Source organism: Solanum tuberosum, unplaced genomic scaffold (assembly GCF_000226075.1).
Source record: "Solanum tuberosum cultivar DM 1-3 516 R44 unplaced genomic scaffold, SolTub_3.0 scf00110, whole genome shotgun sequence".
Classification (NCBI taxonomy): domain Eukaryota; kingdom Viridiplantae; phylum Streptophyta; class Magnoliopsida; order Solanales; family Solanaceae; genus Solanum; species Solanum tuberosum.
The window spans coordinates 1,602,778-1,625,252 of NW_006239037.1; the positions used below are offsets into that span (position 1 = coordinate 1,602,778).

Here is a 22,475-nt window from a genome sequence, read left to right on the forward strand (position 1 = left end):
TAGTCTTTAGTTTCAGTTTTTTTGCTAGACCTAGTTGGGGCATGTCCCAACATTTCTAGTCAGTTTAGAGGCTTATTTCAGACATAGTTAGATTCAGCTTAGTATTGAGTTAATATCTTCTTTGTATTAAACTCATCAGTTTTCATTTATCTCAGTTATAGTATATGGGTATTCCCCATCCTTTCATGTTATTTATGATTTAGCTTCCGCATAAGTTTATTATCTTTAGTATGCTCATGATCATGCCAGCAGGGTTAGCTTGGGATCACTTGTGATCCTAGGTCCCGTGTACGCGTCTCGGGGGTAGTCTCGGGGCGTTACAAACTTGGTATCAGAGCCACGATCGACACCTTGTGTTTATTTGGCTTTTTCATCAAATTATCATTGTTATCAATGTTTTGATCCAAAATCTTCAAAAATATACTTGTCTCGTGATGTCAAATTTTTTGAAAGTATTTTTCCTTTCCAGTATATGTTTTCAAAGATTTCCTCATGTTTCAGACAACTTGCCTGGGACGACTTGGTTACAACTAACCAGGACATTTCTCATATGATTTCTCCTATGCCTTGTACAAATTTACCGCCTTCTATTATTCTGACCAATGCAGATACCATCCGGCACACGAATGATACTGTCTCCTCTGACTGCTCTCCAACAGAGTTTGCAATACCAGGTACTTTTTCACTTTCTTCTCTTCCTGATGCACAATCTTCTCCTCTGTTGTCCTTCATCCTTGTCGAGAGAACTTCCATTCCAATACCCTTTCCATCAACTCAACTGCCATCAACATCCTATCCACCATCGCTAAAACCTCCTATTCGGTTCGTGTACTCTCGTTGCTCCACTCCAGCGGCAATAACGAACACCTATGCCCCAACCTTGCCCGAACCACACCCTTCCCCTTTGCTTCCAAATTGAGTCGTTACCCCCTCACAACACAATACCCATAAACCAAAACCAATTTTTGATTACATGGCTCACCTCCCACCTATAGTCACTCCCAGCACCTTCAACCAAGCAAGCAAACACATAGAGTGGCAGAATGCTATGCAAGCTGAATTTGATGCACTGCGTAAAAACCACACGTGGGAATTAGTACCTTCTGATCCGTCTAAAAATGTCATTGCTTGTAAATGGCTGTACAGAATAAAGCGAAAAGTTGATGGTTTTATTGATCGTTGTAAAGCCATATTGGTCGCAAAGGGATTTACCCAACGTCACGGTGTTGATTTTCATGACACGTTTAGCCCAGTAGTCAAACCAACTACTATTCGTGTGGTCCTCTCTATTGCAATCAAATTTGATTGGCCTCTGCGTCAACTTGACGTTAATAATGCATTTCTTCAAAGATGTTTGGATGGAGAGGGTTTATATGGAACAACCTCGGGGATTTGAAGACAAGACTTGTCCAACCCATATTTGTCGTCTTCATAAAGCTATTTATGGACTCAAACAAGCTCCTCGAGCATGGTACAATGAACTCAAGAATCATTTGGTCCTGTTAGGCTTCATAAAATACGGCTCCCTTTTTGTTTGTCATCATTGTCATGCCACGGTGTACCTACTGGTATATGTGGATGACATTATTGTTACTGGCAGCAATACTTCAGTTGTTAATCAATTATTTCTTCCCTTGCAGCTAGATTTTCTGTTAAAGATCCTGAAGCTCTCACCTACTTTTTAGGTATTGAAGTCATTAGAAGTGTGGATGGTATTATTATGACTCAGAGTACCTATACACGTGATATATTGCGTGAGGAGAACATGGTTGATTGCAAACCTGCTAAAACTCCAATGAGTACTACTAAAGTACTCAAGGTCAATGATAGCGGATTATTAGCTGATGCAACCAGATACATAAGGGTGATAGGGAAGCTCCAATATTCTTCTTTCACTCGTCCAGACATTTGTTTTACAGTAAACAAACTGTCACAATTTATGCAAACTCCCTCCGAGATCCACTGGAAAGCTGTCAAACGGGTACTAAGGTATCTTCAAGGGACTGCTCATCTTGGCTTACGGTTGATGCGCCATAATGATTTCTCTTTACATATGTACTCTGATGCGGATTGGGCTGGAGACTTTAATAATCGTGCTTCTACTGCTGGATACCTTCTGTTTATTGGCCAAAATCCTGTAAGTTGGTCCTCCAAAAAGCAAAGAACGATTGCTCGTTCTTCCACTGAAGCTGAATATCAGGCAGTTGCAAGTGCTCTTGCAGAAATAAACTGGGTCACAAATCTTCTCGCAGAACTGCGACTTAAATTTCAAAAAGTCCCAACTATCTACTATGACAATGTTGGTGCGACGTATTTATGTGCAAATCCTGTTTTTCACAGTCGCGTGAAACACATTGCGGTGGATTTCCATTTTGTGCGCAATCAGGTTCAGCTCAAGCAAGTTCAAGTTGTCCATATACAATTCGCAGACCAACTTGCAGATACTCTAACCAAGGCCCTTTCCAAATCAGCCTTCGACAGACACATGTTCAAGCTAGGTGTTGTTGCACACTGCCTACCTTGAGGGGGGCGTATCAATGCATAAGTTGCTTTGTACAGCTGTTAGATAGAATTAGTTAATTACTGTTTTATTAGTCATTAGTTACTGTTGAGTTTTACTATTAGTTTACTGCTGCTCTTCAATTTTGACTAAGTCTCTAACAGTGTTTAGGCTTAGGATTATCTCCCCATTTTGTGGAGTTAGCTTAGGAAATAGTTAGACCATCGTGTATATTTATTTCCATTCCAGCAATAAGAACAAAAGGTTTTTCTGCAGCTTATCTTGTTTCTTTACAAAGTAGTACCTCCACGACTTTTTGTTTCTTCTTGAACTTTATCAATCACCAGGAAAATTACACAAATACCCAAACAACACTAAGAGGGATTATTAACTTGGTCAAATGAAGAGCCAAGGGCAGACTAAGCTTCCAGAATTTATAAACTACTGCAAACTTGGTCTCCAACCCTATTGATAAAAATGAACTATTCAAACCAGTAAACACAAGTAGGTATGTCCATATTTTAATATATATATATATCATTAAGAATATCTACAAAGCCTAGCCTTTCAGTAAAATAATGTTGCAATACTAAAGTTATTCCATGTACAAAAGAAAAGGCAATCTGCATTCTTTTCCAGTTTTGTAGAAGTGAAAGTGTAAAATCTATCATTTATGTCTGAAAGGATATAGAGGGTTTTCATTTTATAGTTACTTCTATCTGACTTTTAAAAGAAAATGTGAGCTGCCCATGAAAACTCTACTCACCTACCTCTCATTTTCAAACTCCCCACCCCCCATGTGTCCAAACAAAGGAAAAGTACATAAAATTAGGATAACAACTGTATTCAAACATCATCTCCCTTCCTAGCTAGTATTGAAAGCCCACACAAACAAAAAGAAAAGCATCTAACAGAGGAAACAAACACTAGGAAAAGATGGTTCCTGGCACTCCTAAAAGATCAACAAAAGGATAACTTCCAAAACTCAAAGGTCATTCCTGACTTGACTATGAAAGTGTGGAAGGCGAATGGACGAGAGAAGCTAAGATAACTTCCCATATGTTACTGTCATGAGCTATAAAAAAATAGGGCGGAAGAGTGCATAATACTCTCTAAGAAGAAAATAAAAGAAGAAAGCAGACGCCGCCGCTTTATTTAGTCAAAACTGCAAACGTTAGATTTCACATGGAAGCTCGTCATTGCTAAAACAATCTCTCATTGCCATCTTCATAGAGTCACACTCATACCTAAGGTGTCAGATTCACGGTCCATAGAGAGCACAACAATGTCTGATTTGGCTAAATTGCATCACATAAGCGCAATCAATTCTCCTCTTACAAAAATGTTCTACTCACAGTCATGGGGAAATGAACATACAGTGGACTACAAGCATGCAAGAAAGAATAACATCAATAGTGGTTCAACCATATGATGTCTAACATTTTACATTTTTTTTAGTATAGAATATCTGATATAAAATAAGCAAGTAATATTGAAAAATAATTACTTAAGAACTAAGAATTATCCAAATTCCGAATCTTATATGAAAGCCACTTGGCTACACATCTTATTTGAAAAGAACACTAAGTTCAAAGACTAAAACACTAACGTCCCAACACAACAATGATTTCATTTCAAGAATCTATTTTATCAATAGAAAAGAGGCAACAAGAATATTGGATGCATTTATATTTAGCCTTTAGGAATATCAGGGTTGTGTTGTAAGTTCAACCTTAAGTTCCCTGCATTATTACTCAGACACGTGTTAATGCGAATATCTTTTTTAACTTTTCTACCCGGTTCTCTATGCTTTCCTGCTCTGATTCCAAGTATGTCAAGGTAAGTTAGCCATATAGACCCAGACACCACAGATTAGCTAGTAACATAACTTCAGCCTACAACAACACAACTGAAATCCACCCCTAAAAGCCCCATTGAGTGAGTAACCAGACAAGTATATCCATGAGTCTGGTCACACCAAGATTAACTAGTATCTTGATTCCACCTACTTACATCAAACCAAGCCCCTAGAATGCACCACGATAAAAGTGTAAATGGACCGTCCTCAGTGTTCTGTACAAGATGTTATTAAGTAAATTAAAATGTATTCTCCCTAACAACTTAAGCTTTTACATCAAATGATCACACATTTCACATCTCAACATGGTGCAATTCTCAACCCACCCATTATCAGAAAATAAGTTGTGTGCTTGGCACAGGAAAAAGAACTCAGGCCTGCACGTTAGGTGTGTATAAAAATATTATTGTGTATATTAACGTGTACTCTCTATGAAAACTAAAGATTTTCCAAACTCATTGTCATATTGAGTGATAGCACTAAAGCAAGTAGTTTAGTCCTAGTTACTTAAAGTAGAAACTGCCATTCCAGAACTAGTTTACAAACTTGAAAACCTAGCAATAACATATTAAAAAACAATGAATTTACCTTTGACGTACAGATAACTTCACGAAGATGGATATTTAACCAAGTATCACAATTCACCAAATGACCATTATAAGTCTCTCCATTTTTTAGCTCCACCAACTGTATTAGAAAACAAAAGTTTCCAGATTAAGATAATTGAACAAATAGAATAATCCCATACGAATTCTCAAAATCCCTCGAATCTCGTGGGCTCCAGGGACTTGTGGCATATTTTGGAGATACAATATAAATATGCAGAAATTGATAAACTATACCAACAAAAAATCTGTTGCCTTTAAGAATGTTAGCCAAAAGCCTCAACTAACAACAGGACAAAACATGAAATCATTATTGTTATTCTCCCTCCAATTTTCCAAACAGCTACAACATGAGAATTTCACTCTTGTATTCCTATAACTATTTTATTCATAGGGTTTGTTGTTTTTGTATGTTATTAATAAGTTCAGGTTCATTCAAAACATGCAGCACTTGGAAAAACCTAATTGAGCTAATTGCATTACCACACCGAAAAGAAATAAGATCAAACTAAACAATAGACAAGGAATAGAGAAAAAAAAGAGACACTACCCCTCTTCCACATGAATTCAAAAGCTTACCATAGGATGCCCCTGTGCAGTCTTGAGCAAAAAGAGGGGAAGCTGAGACAGAAGAAAAATAAAAATTAGAGCTTCATAAGAACTCAAAACCCTAACCCTAACCCTACAGCTCACAAAGCGATTTTCGTTAAACCTACCATCTTTAGATGGGGGAAATTCCGAATTTAAAATAACCTGCAAAAGTCAAAACCCACGGATTACCAATAAAACAAAAAACTGATCCCGAAGAACTGCACACACACAAAAAAAAAGAACACTTAAATCTGCAAATTCTCTCTTTTTTTACATTCAAAACCTAGACACACTTAAATCTGTAAATTTTTTCTTCTTTACAATCAAAACCTAGATAGTGCATGAGTTTATACACATAATCTGTGCTAATACATATAAGATATTCAAAGCCTTACCTAGCTTGATCTTCGTCTTTTTCCTCCCTTTGTTGAAAAAAAAAACGAAAGCCTAAGGTTCCTAGATTAAACTTGAACTGTACCAAATGGAGTCCAGATTTATTGTAAATTGAAATTTTTCTGTTCTACCGCCTTTAGGGCTATGAAGTATGAATTGGGTGGGCTCCACGTTTCATGGGCTGTAAATTGAATCGTCTACTACTTTCACTTTCATCTTCTTTTAAGAGCAACTTTCACATATAGTAAACAAAAAAATCATATTTGTATGCTATAGCAAAGTTTGCATAATTGCGCTCCATAGCAAACATATATATGTATAATTCGCTATACATATACAATTGTAAGCTATGTCTATTTCGCTATACATATATACAAAGAGAAGCAATTGTATAATTCGTTGGCTCCTCTTCAGATTTGTATAATTTCGCTGGTAGACCATTTGTATAAATTATTGTTAGCCTCTCGTTTGTATAAATCATTGACAAAAATATTTGTATATCAAAAATCGTTCTCTCTTTCGCTTTATACAAACATAAATTATACATTATACAAACATAATCTGTGTTTGTATAAAATGAGAAAGAGAACTGGGAAGGGAAATATTTGCATTGTATAATTATAAGTGTATAAGACGAATATATATGTATTTGCATGTGTATATACAATTTTCTTTCGCTTTATACAAACATAAATTATACACAATACAAACATAAATTATACATTATATTGTATAATCTGTGTTTGTATAAAACGAGAAAGAGAGAAACGCAAAAGAGAACTGGGCAGGGAAATATTTTTATTGGATAATTATAAGTGTATAGGACGAATATATATGTATTTGCTACAATTTTCTCTCGCTTTATACAAACAGAAACACAATTTATACAATTCTATTGTATAAAGCGAGAGAGGCGAGCACAAAGAGAGTGAGCGAGAAAGGGAGAGTGGTGAACGAGAATTTGGAGGGAGAGAGGCGACTGACAAACGTTTGCTACGGGGAGCAATTAAATCAAACAGTAGTTACTCCATTTATTTTAGATTATAAGTTTGTCATTCAGTACAACTAACCCTTTTTTTAAACATCTTCAACCATATTCTTTATTAGTCTCCAAATATAGATTTATTTATTTTTTAAATCAACTTCAACTCAATTTTTATTTTTTTAGAAAACCAATCCCAACTCAATTCTCTATTTTATTCTTTAAAATATAATTTATTTCTTTCTCCTCAATATTATATTTTTATTTCTATTTCATTCTTATTTTCTTATTTCATAACATAAATTATTGCTTCATTTTATGTTTTCAAATAATCACTTTATGGGGTAATTTTCATGTGATATAATATTTTTATTTTCAAATTATTTTTTAATATAAAATTATATTTTATTCTAAATTTCTAAATAGCATAAGCTGCAATCAAATATTATATAATATACAAATTAATGCACAATTCGAATAAAAGTGAAATCATTAATGAAATACAATTACATAAAAGTTACATAAATACCTAACTTTCAAGATTATTATGTTACTCCCAAAATTGCTCTAATAATGCATTACGGAGTTCAAAATTAAACATTTTTTATCCTTAATTTTTTACGTCTAACTAAAAATAGTTCAAATAAGAGATTTTCATCTACCACAATTTATGTTGGTACAATTAGAGTCAACTACATCCAAACAACAAGACGGCGTAAGGCTAGATAGATATATCAAACTCAAGGAAGTTATATAAGAAAATAAAATTTTAAGGATAAATTTAGAAGTTATTAGTGATCCAAATGTTCGTAATTACATGCAACAAGAACAACTATGAATAATTGGAAAAAGAAATCAATATGCACAACTGCAATTATAACAATTTTCTGGACCATACATTATTTTTTCCCAAAATATTGCTAAATCTGGAAATAACCTATTGGATTACTAAATTAATGTTGTGATAAATAAGTTATTATGTTATTTATGGTATTGTTATTTTTGTGTTTAAATTATTATCTTATGTATTGTATTTTTATCTTGTAATTAAATTATCATCTTATGTATTTGGCTATTATCTTGTATTTAAATTATTATGTTATGTATTGTATTTTTTAAATTAGAATTTTCATCTTATCGTTTTAATTGTACGTTTGTTATAGTGAAAATTAATAATAAAATAAAATTATATTAGTGACAAAAAAATTTAAAAATTGAAATATTATCAATTCAGAATGAATATAGTATATGTTAAAATAATATATTTTTTAAATATTATATTACATTTTTAAAAATTACGAATATTAGATATTTAAGTAATAACATTATATGTAAAATAATATGATAATTACACAATAGAAATAATAATAAAATAATGTAAAAGTGGTTCTCCAAATTTGTAGAACTAATATTCACCTCTAAAAATGAAAAATAGAGATTAAAATAAAGAGGGGTTGGATTGCTCATTCTCTATTTTTACTCTCTGAATATAAAGAATGAAGACTAAAATAGAGGTGGGTTGAAGATTGTCTAAACATTGGAACGATACAGGCAAAACAATATTGAACGATACAGGAAAAAATCAAAATTGGACAATAGTTTCTACTTTGTCTGTTTGGTTTTCGTCCAATATCCCATTTTAGGACATCTGTTTAATAAATGTTTACTTTCTTATTATAATTTAAGGACACTTTAAATCATAATCTTTCTTCGAAACAAACAAAAAATCTAATAAGAAAATATTAAACCACATTCTTATAATATAAATTATGACGAGCGTTAGTTGACAATCAAATAGAGTATTAAGATTGAAAACAGTACGAGCAAAACAATCATTAGACCAAAATGTAAAATAATTCAAAAGTATAATTTATCTCGAGTTTACATTTGCACAAGTTTTTAAAAATAAAAAACGAATTCGAAATGAAAGTTATCTAAAGAAAAGGACATGTACGTGGTTGGATTTGGGCCATAGGTTTACTAACCATTTGTCAGGTTAAGGAGGCCCAATCAATTGAGGGTAAACTAGTAATTTAACGAAAATACGAAATTGAAAGGAAAGTCAAAAATTTCAGAATTTCCACCAAAAACTAACTGCCAAAAAGAGTTGAGCAATAAATCAAACAGTTTTACAGATCTACACACAATACAAACAAAGGTACTTTCGTCTTCTCGAATCTCTCATCTTATCAGTTTAGATGTGTTTTTTATTCTTATCTCAAATTTAAAACTAGTAGCATTATATATTTTGAACCTATATTTTTAAAAATTTAACAATTCAATGTTAAGAACTTAAAGATCAAAACGGACAAATTTATATCTTAGATGCATCTTTTCATAATAAAACACTCATCCTTCTAAAATTGTGAATACACCTCTGAACGTGATGCACTTGAAACATTATAATATGAAATCATTGTAAGTTAAATAAACCTAGAAAGTGCATATGCAAAATTACCAACGAATATGGTCAATCACCCATTAAAAATAACTTTGATAAATAAGATATAAGTATGTCAAACACAACTAACCGAAAAATAGAAAGAAAAAAAGTGCATAGATTTCAATTGGATACCCTTCTTCACCTGCCCTAAGCAAGATTAGCTCACACATCTTCTGCGTAGTGCTAACGCAACCTTGTCCTCGAGATACAATATATTGTTCCGAAATCGTCCAAATATACCCTCATACTATGCAAAATTAAGCATATTTTCCCTCCGTTAATACTTCAAATCACTAATGCCCTTAGCGTCAAAATTACTTGGTCCAAAACATGTTGTGCAAGTCGGGCCATAAAAGTCTCTCTTCAACCCCACACTCCTTCAACCTTCAGAGATATAAAGTTAGTAATAGAGAAGTAACTACAACAACATAGCTAGTGTAATTCCACAAGTCGAGTCTGAAGGTAAGATATATGCACATCTTACTCATACCTTTGAGAGGGGGAAAACTCTAGACTAAAAAAAGAAATTAAAGGGCTCTTTAGTCGCAGTTAGCATCGATGAGGATGTACCAATTTACAAACAATGACAAGTCATTTTGTTCTAATGCAAAGCACTTAGATACAAGATCCAGTTTTGACAAAAGCTCAAGTGTTTTCTTCCAAGTAAAAACTATATATTTTATCAAAAGAGAAGTCACCAAAGCAATGAACATGCATCTTTTGAATTGATAATTGCTCCAACTATATATAATTCGTTGCAAAATTTGAAGTAAAGTTTGGCTCTGATTTTGTGCACCTCAAGTCAATCAGCCGAGTCTTTTAGGTTGAACACCAGAAGTATGGGCCTCCTCAATACGTCTGGTAAGCAATGATATTCCGTAATGTGAGGCACTTGAAGCAGTGTAATATGAAGTCATCGTAAGTTGAGTAAACCTTGGAAGTGCATATCCTGTAATGCAAAATCTGGTCATTTACACATCGAAAATTACTTTCATAAATAAGATTAAAGCATGGGAAAAGATCTTTGATTATTGTCATTAAAGTACTTTCCAATGAATGTAAAAATGAGTAGCTACTTTATTTTCCTTTAAATGGCACTTTCCCATGAATTATTCCTTCAAAATATTATAAAGAGCTATAATTTATTGATATACGAAATTCTAGTTTTGAAAAATAAAGTGAAGAAATACTTCTTTGGGACAAGTAGGGGGAGAGGGTCGGGTGGGCCTGCTTTTTCAATCAATCTCTGGGAGCTCGGTGCCGAGCACATCTAAGAGAAAAATAGAAAAAGGATTTCAATTGGCTACCTATCTTCACCCACCCTAAGCAAGATCAGTTCAGCAGGCCAATTCACGTATCTGCTGCAGAGTACTAGCGTCACCCCTATGAGCTATCTTGTCCCCTGGATACAATCTATTGTTCTGAAAAGGTCGAAATATACCCTCATACTATGTGAAATTGAGTATATTTTTCTTCCGTTTATACTTCAATTTACTTGAGCCCTTAGCATAAAATACTTGGTCCAAATACGCCCTTATTCTGCTCAATTGCGCATAGTATTTGGACCAAGTATTTGACGGTAAGGGCATAAGTGAACTAAAGTACTAACGTAGGGCAAATCTGCTCAATTTTGCATAGTATAAGGGTATATTTGGACTTTCTCTGTATATTGTTTAAACTTGGTACCAAGAATAAGTACGACAAAGCGATAACTAAAAAAACTAAGTCTAGTAAAGTCAGTTATGTCTACAATTCTCCAAATTTAAAAGTATTTGAATCTTCGGATCCTTGATTGTGCCTAGCATGACACTATTGTTCACTGACCATGCCTCTTATTCAAGTGCTAAACATTTCTCATCGTGACAAGAAGATGCTCATATCTTGAAGAAGACGAACATCAGCATAACAGAAAGTTTGCTCAACAATGATCAGAAACTAACAAGTTCGAATATATGGCATACATTCAACAAAATACGGGTACATGAACTGTAGAAGACACAAAATTTGTGGACTACTACACTTTTGACATTGAGCTGTAAGAAATGAAAATGTGCTTAAATTTATTTTATATGCATAGATTGCAGTTTTTGTGGCTACTTAGTTCACATGATATGAGAATGAACTTGTCAACCACATGGCCACGGAAGCTACATGTGTGATGTAACCTTTTCTTCTCTTCGAGAATTATTTCCAGGTGAGGTTCGTCTACTTTTCCATCAAGTGTCATAACACTTCCTTAGTGCTGGTTTAAACATTAGTCATGCTCATCACAACAACATTTTCAGCGTAGTCCCACAAAGTTGGGTTTGGGAAGGATAAAGTGTATGCAAACCTTACCTCTATCTCAAGGTAGAGAGACTATTTCCGATAGACCTTACCTCTACTACAAAGTGGGGTTTAGACATCAGTCATTCAAAAATAAAATAAAATGCACCCTGTTGATCCCACATTATATTATTACAACAATTACCTTACTTGATCGATTAAGGTACAACTTTAAAATACGACAGATCAACACTAGAGGAGTTATTTCTGATATATGTGATAGTTAGCTTCTCACTTAATGGAATATGAAAATACAAGACCTTTCGAGAACGGGTGATATCTCTCACCAAAAATATGTTATTTCCATCGAAAAAGTAACTGGAGTAAGGTTGAACAGGAGCGAAAGTAGTTTTTCGTCAAGTTTAAAAAATCAAAGTGATTCATGTTACCCTTATAAAAAAAAAATAAAAAATCAAAGTGATTCTACTCTACGTACAACAAGAAATAGATCAAAGTATGTCTTCTTGATTACAGCATTCTTTTCATGATTCCTTACAGGATATAGTTGAAAGCAATGTTCATTAGAAGTAGATAAACAAGGAGTGAAAATATCACCAACAATTATATACTTGCGTAAAACAGAAGATTATACATTAGGTTTTCTTAAATACTCAAAACACTGATGGGATAAAGTGATATTCAATTATATTAAGATAGAAAAAGTAAACTAAAACAGAGATATCCAATATATATTCTAGCAAGTAATTATTGCATTAACCTTCAAATTACCAACTTTTAAGTATTGGTGCATAGGGAAGTATTGTTGCTCAGGATTACTTATCAAAAAAAAAGTTAATATGATGAGTGTCATGGCAACTTTATCATCAATTCATAACGTAACACATGCTAAATTGAAAGAATAAAGATTAGAATGAAATTAGAAATTCATAGAATTACCTCCAAATGTTGCGCTAGCTGCAGAGAACACGAGTAGTGGAGGAAGCTGCAAGAACAAAACAAAGGGAAAGGTGAAGCTTTAGATAACACATCAATTGTATACTCAACTATAAATAGAATACAATGAATAGGAATAAAAGAGGAAGAAAAGAGTCTAAGATAAGAAAAGTGGATTAAGTGCCTACCCCTATAACAAATGGAAGCCACTTTGGACCCTTCACGTGTCTCTGGACAAAAGGAATTCCTGAAAAGTGCTAGCATTAAGACGTTAGCTATGAATTCATTAGATAAAAGAGAGGGAAGTATTTAGTTTAAGATTTCAACCACGATTTACTACAAGAAGAGTAATACAATAAAGAAAAGAAAGATAAGCACAGAAGAGATGATTAATTAATCATGCCTGTATTGAAACCATGAATTGCACTGAGCAGTCCACCAATTCCAGAGCCAGCCTACACAAAGGTAAAGAATATTACTTTAACTAGTTGGTAAAAGCTCTTCATATTATGATTGCGCTATAACTCTGTTCACTATGGCTTTATTAGCCTTGTCCAATCGATTATAAAAATTATGATTAGTAAGACAAGGGTAAAATATTCGACTTCAGGTAAAAGATAGTCTTTCAGATTTTCAGGTGGAAGACATTCAAAAACGAAACCCTTTCAGGGGTCACAATAGACACTTTCCTCTGCATTGAACTCAACTAAGCTCAATTCCAATTTACTATGAAACAAAATTTTGAAGTTTTGGACATATACAAAATATTCATATAACATTAAGAGCTCTTCGGCATCAACCACTTTCAGCATCAACATGGTGTGATATTGTGCTTTGGCCCAAGCCTGCACGATTTCCCAAAGGGCCTCACGCCATTAAGACTATCCCCATACTTTTTTCCATGACCATGGTTTTGGGCTAGGTTACCAATCTCAAGAAGAGGATTCAACAACTTATAAGTAGTTTACGTTTCTTTTTAGCTACTAGTATGGATTTTGTTTGTGGACACACAACAATTTTCCTTATTAACTAAGTTCCACATGATCCATTACCATTCATGGGCTAATTCGGAGCTGGTCCCTACACCATCACTACATCATCTCCCTACTCATCTCGCAATCATTAAGTTAAACAACTGAAAGATACACTTAACATGTGTTATATTGTCCGCTTTGGGACAAGCATGTACAGTTTCCCTAAAGGGCCTCATACTATTAAGGGGTCGCTTAGTTGAGAACAAGTTATACCGAAATTAATCATCGGGATATAAGTTATTTCACCGTGTATATGAGATAATTTATTCCATTACTAAGGTCTAAATAGTGGGATAAATAATCTCAAGACTGCCTAATACCTCTAACCAGACGCAAGATAAAATAATCCCGCATTCAGTCCCTAAGATTATTATACCTTATCTCTCACACTAAACGACTCCTAAGATAACCAACACTTATCATTAATAGCTTACTTTTTATTTTCAATTACCAAAGTGGGACTTTGATCACAAATACCAACACCATTCAATCTTAAAATTTGTGACTACTTAGGTAAATTTTAATCATAACAACAGATTTGGCTAGTTCGATCTTGCAGTTCAAATACCATTCGAAACAGGTAATATAGCATACTAACCACAGCCGTGAAATCATGTAGAACAGGAGTAATCGCCCATTCTCCACTTTTCTGCAACCGAAATCAAACAGAAACAACTCAAATTACTAGCTAGGCATTTCATCAAGCATGTACTAGGCAAGATGTGGACAATTACAAAACACAAAAAAACGAGTAGAACATGATACATACTGAATTGGAGTTCAAGAGAGAAAGACAACGAGGACATCTAGCAGAGCCGAGGCCAGGTTTAATTGTTGGATCATGATGCAGATTCCCTCTCTTCAATTTTTCTTCGTATACCTCTCGTGTTCCCATGTCAATTGAGGGAGAAGCAAAAAAAGAGAACCTTTCAGCTCGTGTGTAGAATACGATATAAGATGATTTGAGATTGGGCCTGTAATGGATGTTGGACTTGAGTTTTGGAGCATTATGGCCCAAAAGTAGGAAAATAAAAAGGTACAATTTACATAAATCTCACAAGACCTAAGTACATTATTTTCCTACTCTTTTCTAAATTACATCTCTTCTGTGCTTATCTTTGTTTTCTTTATTGTATTACTCTCCTTATAGTAAATCGTGGTTGAAATCTTAAACTAAATACTTCCCTATCTTTTATTTAATGAATTCATAGCTGAAGTCTTAATGCTAGTACTTTTCAGGAATTCCCTTTGCCCAGAGATGCGTGAAGGGTCCAAAGTGGCTTCCATTTGTTATAGGGGTAGGCACTTAATCCACATTTCTGATCTTAAACTCTTTTCTTCCTCTCTAAATCCTATTCATTGTATTCTTGATTTGTGTTGTACAGAAATCTATGTATAGTTGAGTATACAATTGATGTGTTATCTAAAGCTTCACCTTTCCCTTTGTTTTGTTCTTGTAGCTTCCTCCACTACTCATGTTCTCTGCAGCTAGCGCAACATTTGGGGGGTAATTCTATGAATTTCTTATTTCATTCTAATCTTTATTCTTTCAATTTAGCATGTGTTACGTTATGAATTGATGATAAAGTTGTCATGACACTCGACATATTAACTTTTTTTTTTTGATAAGTAACCCTCAGCAACAATACTTCCCTATGCACCAATACTTAAAAGTAGGTAATTTGAAGGTTAATGCAATAATTACTTGCTAGGATATATATTGAGCATCTCTGTTTTAGTTTACTTTCTCTATCTTAATATAATTGGATATCACTTTATCCCATCAGTATTTTGAGTATTTAAGAAAACCTAATGTATAATCTTTCGTTTTACGCAAGTATATAATTGTTGGTTATATTTTCACTCCCTGCTTATCTACTTCTAATGAACATTGCTTTCAACTATATCCTTTAAGGAACCAAAATTTATAATGGATGTGAAAAGAATGTTGTAATAAAAAAGACATACATTGATATGTTTCTTGTTGTACATAGAGTAGAATCTCTTTGATTCTTTAAACTTGACGAAAAACTGCTTTCGCACTTGTTCAAACTTACTCCAGTTACTTTTTTGATGGAAATAACATATTTTTGGTGAGAGATATCACTAGTTCTCGAAAGGTCTTGTATTTTCATGTTCCATTAAGTGAGAAGCTAACTATCACATATATCAGAAATAACTCTAGTGTTGATCTGTCGTATTTTAAAGTTGTACCTTAATCGACCAAGTAAGATAATTGTTGTAATAATATAATGTGGGATCAACAGGGTGCATTTTATATTATTTTTGAATGACTGATGTCTAAACCCCACTTTGTAGTAGAGGTAAGGTCTATCGAAAATAGTCTCTCTACCTTGAGATAGGGGTAAGGTTTGCATACACTTTATCCTTCCCAAACCCAACTTTGTGGGACTACACTGAAAATGTTGTTGTGATGAGCATGACTGATGTTTAAACCAGCACTAAGGAAGTGCTATGACACTTGATGGAAAAGTAGACGAACCTCACCTGGAAATAATTCTCGAAGAGAAGAAAAGGTTACATCACACATGTAGCTTCCGTGGCCATGTGGTTGACAAGTTCATTCTCATATCATGTGAACTAAGTAGCCACAAAAACTGCAATCTATGCATATAAAATAAATTTAAGCACATTTTCATTTCTTACAGCTCAATGTCAAAAGTGTAGTAGTCCACAAATTTTGTGTCTTCTACAGTTCATGTACCCGTATTTTTTCTTATAAGAAAATTTCACATGTTCTGGTACCCGTATCTTGTTGAATGTATGCCATATATTCGAACTTGTTAGTTTCAGATCATGGTTGAGCAAACTTTCTGTTATGCTAAGGTTAATTGTCTTCTTCAAGATATGAGCATCTTCTTGTCACGATAAGAAATGTTGAGCACTTGAATAAGAGGCGTGGTCAGTGAACAGTAGTGTCATGCCAGGCACAATCAAGGATCCGAAGATTCAAATACTTCTAAATTTGGAGAATTGTAGACATAATTGACTTTACTAGACTTAATTTTTTTAGTTATTGCTTTGTCGTACTTATTCTTGGTACCAAGTTTAAAAAATATACAGAGAAGGTCCAAATATACCCTTATACTATGCAAAATTGAGCAGATTTGCCCTACGTTAGTACTTTAGTTCACTTATGCCCTTACCGTCAAATATTTGGTCCAAATACTATGCGCAATTGAGTAGAATAAGAGCGTATTTGGACCAAGTACTTGATGCTAAGGGCTCAAGTAAATTGAAGTATAAACAGAGGAAAAATATGCTCAATTTCACATAGTATGAGGGTATATTTGGACCTTTCCAGAACAATAGATTGTATTCAGGGGACAAGTTAGCTCATAAGGCTAACGCTAGTACTCTGCAGTAGATGCGTGAATTGGCCTGCTGAACTGATCTTGCTTAGGGTGGGTAAAGAAGGGTATCGAATTGAAATCCATGCACTTCTTTTTCTATTTTTCTCTTAGATGTGCTCGGCACCAAGCGCCAAGAGATTGATTGATTGAAAAGGCAGGCCCACCTAACCCTCTCCCCCTACTTGTCCCAAAGAAGTATTTCTTCACTTTATTTTTCTAAACTAGAATTTCGTATATCAATAAATTAGGTTGTTTACAATATTTTGAAGGAATAATTCATTGAAAGTGTCATTTAAAGGAAAATAAAGTAGCCACTCATTTTTACATTCACTGGAAAGTACTTTAATGACAATAATCAAAGATCTTTTCCCATGCTTTAATCTTATTTATGAAAGTAATTTTTGATGTGTAAATGACCAAATTTTACATTACAGGATATGCACTTCCAAGGTTTACTCAACTTACGATGACTTCATATTACACTTCTTCAAGTGCCTCACATTACGGAATATCATTGCTTACCAGACGTATTGAGGAGGCCCATCCTTCTGGTATTCAACCTAAAAGACTCAGCTGATTGACTTGAGGTGCACAAAATCCGAGCCAAACTTTACTTCAAATTTTGCAACGAATTATATATAGTTGGAGCAATTGTCAATTCAAAAGATGCATGTTCATTGCTTTGGGGACTTCTCATTTGATAAAATATATAGTTTTTACTTTGTAATAATAGGAATGTTTGAACTTGGAAGAAAACACTTGAGCTTCTGTCAAAACTGGATCTTGTATCTAAGTGCTTTGTATTAGAACAAAATGTCTTGTCATTGTTTGTAAATTTGTACATCCTCATCGGTACTAACTGCGACTAAAGAGCCCTTTAATTTCTTTTTTAGGTTGAGAGTTTTCTACCCTACAAAGGTACGGGTAAGATGTGCATACATCCTACCTTCAGACTTGACTTGTGGAATTACAATAGGTATGTTGTTGTTGTAGTCACTTCTCCCTTACTAACTTTATATCTCCGAAGGCTGCAGGAGTGTTGGGTTAAAGAGAGAATTTTATAGCCTGACTTGCACAACATGTTTTGGACCAAATATTTGACGCTAAGGGCATTAGTGATTTGAAGTATTAACGGAGGGAAAATATGCTTAATTTTGCATAGTATGAGGGTATATTTGGACATTTCTCGAACAATATATTGTATCCCGAGGACAAGTTTGCGTTAGTACTACGCAGAAGATGCATGAACTAATCTTGCTTAGGGCGGGTGAAGAAGGGTATACAATTGAAATCTATGCACTTTTTTTTCTTTCTATTTTTCGCTTAGATGTGTTTGACATACTTGTATCTTATTTATCAAAGTAATTTTCAATGGGTGAATAACCATATTCCTGGGTAATTTTACATATGCACTTCCCAGGTTTACTCAACTTACAATGACTTCGTATTATAATGTTTCAAATGCATCACATTCAGAGACGTATTCACAATTTCAGAAGGATGGTGTATTATTATGAAAAGATGCATCTAAGATATAAATTTATTCGTTTTGATCTTTAAGTTCTTAACATTGAATTGTTAAATTTTAAAAATATAGATTCAAAATACATAATGCAATAGCTCGCAAACCACACAGGTCAACCCACACTAGGCAAGTGTGAGGTCGACCCAGAAGGCAAACCCACTGGCAAGTGGTATTGAACTTGAGACCTCCAACTTTTGGGACTTGCAAAACATACATCTTTTTGTGTTGGTTACATAAATTTGCAGTATCCAGATACATAAAACTAGGATTTCCTAAATAACATGAGGCACAAGTCTAGCTAAACTAGAAGCAACCTATATCAAGACTTTTCAGATCCAAATTACTCATATATGGCTCTAATATACAATATTAGATCATAAAGCAAGGTCAAAAACATTGAGAACAAATCCTCTACAAGACGGTGTTAAAATCTAAGATCCAGATTAGTAGATCTAGTTCCTTAATTCCCTATGAAAAAAGAAGAAAGAGACAACGTCGCCTTGATAGTCTAGGGCCCTTATGCAGACCACATAGTAACATCAGTCACAACTCAACCAGATCTTATTAACAACTTCATATCAAACATCAAATAAACAGAAATCTGCGCAAAATTCCATTATCGTAAAACAAAAGTGGAATCATCAACAAGCGCCAATCATCCAAGAAAGATTCACTAAACAGAATGCTAAAACAAAACTACTCTAACCTCAATATTACAACTTACTATAAAATTTTAACACAAAATATAGCAAAGAGCACAGAAACTACAAAAAAAAATTAGAAAACTGAAAAAGGATAGAAGATTACCGGTGAGGATATCCTGATAAACCAACATGGTTAACATGGTTGAAGAGTAGCCTTTTGCTTTCTCTCTCTAAAAGGGAGGATTAATAGTTAGAGAGAGGAAGAAAACGACGGACTAGTGAGGGCTCGAGAAGGAGGGTTTTGGGTGGTGTACGGTATCTTTATAGCTGGAGCACTTGGTAAATTGACCAAATAAACCCGACTTTAATCAGGAATTACGTGATTGCCTATCCCAATTTGAGTAGGGTTCTGAATGTCGTCGCAGTCTGCACCATGTCACAACAGGAGCACAGGCCATTTTACACTACTGCCCCCACCCCCTCCCCCCACACACAACCATTTTCTAATTATTGTGACAGTTTTTTAGTAAATTAATTGATTAGAAAATGAATGATTTTTTAAAAATTATAAAATGTGGCATTTGTTTCAGAGGATTAAAGTTGAAAGTGTGTTAAGAGCGCAAGCAATAATTTCAAGTTTTGAATATGAAGAAAATTATTAGCAAAAAAATGCTTTTCCTGATCGGATTTTCACGGCGCAAATCCAAAAATTCTTAAATTCTTAGATACGTCTTACACGACACAAATATAAATTAATCAAACTTCAATACAAGTAGTGGACACCGATACGAAAGTAAAAAGAAAAGAAAGACTGTGCCCAAAGTTAATAGTGACACGCTTGTTTAATCTTTGAATGCTAGTATATAATTAATATGATGGAACAAGAACAATTTGATTCCTTCTTCAAAAGGTATATTTATTTTCGTTCTTTTAAAAGAATCTTCTATCCAGTATTGCTACCTTGATATATAAGTCCATCTTACTTAAAAATTCAATATTACAATATGACAGTTATTCGAAGAAATTTTTCCCGAAAAAACAGATTTCTTTCATTACACATGCATAACACCACCACCAATATACCCTTCGGGGTGGCCCAATGGTTTGGGCTTGTGACTTCCATATTGGAGGTCTCAAGTTCGAAACTCTGCCAGCGAAAGCAAGGGGTTTGTCTTATGGGTCGAGCTCGTCGCACCGGGCTTGCCTAGTACGGGTTACATCTCTTATGTGATTTGCGAGCTATTGCATAGGAGCGGGGGTTTTACCCTGTGCGCACCCAAAAGGATAGTGGCTGCGGATTTCCCTTGTCATAAAAAAAAAAAAAAAAAAAAACACAACCACCAATATCACTAATAATCATATTGCAAAATTGATATTGCGGGAAGTTGTGCGCTTAAATTAGTATACCTGCCTTCTTGTCAAGTTATGATACTACAGTTGATGATTTTTTGCCTTATTTTCGATAGATTAATAATAATTGGTAATATTGCATTTCAATTAAGAAAAACCAAAGAATTAGGGGTTAGTTTGGTCTGTGTGACCTCCTTTACCAATCTCCTATAGAGGTTAGGTGGTCAATACACCGGTCTGAGTCCCTCTTAATAAAATGAGGTATGGGAACCAGCCTCTTCGAAGATTGCTGGTATCACTGGACCAATTTGATGAATTTTCCTATCAAGTTCAAGGTGTGCCACAACACAAGAAGCAAGGTTGGCGCAGCAACTAAGTCATCCCCAGTCACAAGCACATATAAGACGGATCTCATTTTGGGCAGCTATTGTCCAAAACTAAAGCTAAAAGTTCCAATTGACAAAGTCTCAATTGCCAATATAGCTTAGGTCATTAAAGTCATACAACAGGAAAGTATACAAATGAACAAATTCAAGAAGAGATCCACATACTACCAGACACCTCTTAATATCAGTAATCAACAAGCAAGAGTTTTGCAGAGGCTAAAATGTGCAAAGCTTCACCGAGGTGTCTAGTAGCAGCGAAAGCCCAAAAGGCTGGGCTTCCCCTTTTACCAGACACACCCTTTCGACCAAACACATGACACAACCTAACACACAAAATCCACTCAACCATGATAAGAAAAACATCTCTTTATATTCTTGATAATGCTTTTTTAGGGGAAAAGAACTACAATCAACTTAAATACCTTTGCGCTTAACTCACATCCATACACCTTCTCCAAAAGAATAAGTTATATCTATCTAGTCAAAATTAAAGCCTTTAGCACAGATCGTTCTATGGATCTAAAATTAACTCATAATCCATGTTTTCAAGTATACAAATATATATATATATATATATATATATATATAGATCTAAACCAACTCATAATCCATACTTTTATGAACACAAATATACATAGATCTAAAACCAACTCATAATCATGCTTTTAAAGCACACAAATATACATAGATCTAACCGAATTATTGAAAATTTACAATTATAGCCCTGAACGATCTAACCGAAATTCATGTTTTCAGCTTAGGTACATCTATATCTCTCAAAAAACTGTAAATTCATTATTTTCACACAAAAAATGCATAGATCTAAACTAAAATCCAGTATTTCAACTACATAAAACCAAACCAAACCAAATAAAGCATCAATTACATCAAAAAGCTACCTGATAGTCGGATAATTCAAATTCGGAAATAAACCAAAACGGTCAACGCCTAAAAAGCTGCACCAATTCTCGCAAAGCTGTATAAAAAATCTACGAGTCAAAACCTAAAAGCTGTATATACACACACCCAAAAAGAATAAAAAAGCAAAACTAAAAGTGAGAAGAGAATTCGGCGTACCTGATTTATAAGTACAGAGACGAAACGGTAAAGAGAAGAGTTGTGGAAATTTCGCAATACGCGTTGTAGAAATATGGAGAAGATTGGGTTTTGTTTTTATATGGACGATAGCGTCAATTTACCTAATTGGCCGTTTGATTTTAATTATACCACGTGTGCACAATCGAGTGACACGCCTTTTTTTTTTTAGTGAAATATACTTAGGAGAATTATTGGAGTGTAGGACCCACTTGAATAAGAAATATCATTATACATTTGTAATTATGTGAAATGGTCCGAACTTATCTTTAAAAAAATGTGAAATACTTTCTATGGTCACTGGTCAGAATTTAAGTTTGCGGAAAATATTATAAGTTTTATTTTTTTTTGTATAAATATGATAAAATTTACATTTATAATCTAGTTCTTCTAGATAAATCGCAATTATAATAATTATATTTTCGCTCTTAAAAATAGTATGTGGGAACTGTTGTTGTTCTCTATGCGCTCCCTTT

The 22,475-nt window shown here is 34.1% G+C and overlaps 1 protein-coding gene and 2 long non-coding RNA genes across 6 annotated transcripts; 1 reads left to right on the plus strand and 2 right to left on the minus strand.

Annotated features, from left to right (window-relative positions):
• Positions 1 to 5,492: 5,492 nt before the first annotated feature.
• Positions 5,493 to 6,187, minus strand: LOC102583630 (uncharacterized). The gene is made up of 3 exons (XR_367459.2): positions 5,950 to 6,187; positions 5,680 to 5,716; positions 5,493 to 5,584 (listed from the first exon to the last, which is right to left on the minus strand). It is a non-coding gene; the product is annotated as an uncharacterized lncRNA (long non-coding RNA).
• Positions 6,188 to 9,396: 3,209 nt separating this feature from the next.
• On the minus strand, positions 9,397 to 22,087 carry LOC102583855 (uncharacterized). 4 transcript variants are annotated; one of them, XM_015309715.1, is made up of 10 exons: positions 21,982 to 22,087; positions 21,804 to 21,880; positions 19,332 to 20,471; positions 14,395 to 14,599; positions 14,224 to 14,274; positions 12,995 to 13,046; positions 12,780 to 12,838; positions 12,595 to 12,640; positions 10,169 to 10,321; positions 9,397 to 9,756 (listed from the first exon to the last, which is right to left on the minus strand). In XM_015309715.1, exons 4-9 carry the CDS (start codon positions 14,518 to 14,520, stop codon positions 10,179 to 10,181), a joined length of 477 nt encoding a protein of 158 aa, XP_015165201.1. In that variant the 5' UTR covers positions 14,521 to 14,599; positions 19,332 to 20,471; positions 21,804 to 21,880; positions 21,982 to 22,087; the 3' UTR covers positions 9,397 to 9,756; positions 10,169 to 10,178. The 4 variants fall into 4 exon arrangements, with proteins under 4 accessions (XP_015165201.1, XP_006349756.1, XP_015165200.1 ...); XM_006349694.2 differs by lacking the exon at positions 19,332 to 20,471 and having other exon boundaries at positions 9,397 to 9,749; XM_015309714.1 differs by lacking the exon at positions 19,332 to 20,471.
• On the plus strand, positions 14,606 to 15,268 carry LOC107061029 (uncharacterized). The gene is made up of 2 exons (XR_001473721.1): positions 14,606 to 14,923; positions 15,086 to 15,268. It is a non-coding gene; the product is annotated as an uncharacterized lncRNA (long non-coding RNA).
• Positions 22,088 to 22,475: the final 388 nt, after the last annotated feature.

Excerpts from the sequence above, each read along its gene's own strand:
- LOC102583855 (XM_006349694.2), bottom strand. The coding sequence starts at position 14,520 with ATGGGAACACGAGAGGTATACGAAGAAAAATTGAAGAGAGGGAATCTG. Across the intron at positions 12,641-12,779 it reads GGCTTCCATTTGTTATAGGG|CTTCCTCCACTACTCGTGTT; the intron begins GTAGGCACTTAA and ends TTGTTCTTGCAG. Across the intron at positions 10,322-12,594 it reads AGCTAGCGCAACATTTGGAG|GATATGCACTTCCAAGGTTT; the intron begins GTAATTCTATGA and ends TTTGCATTACAG.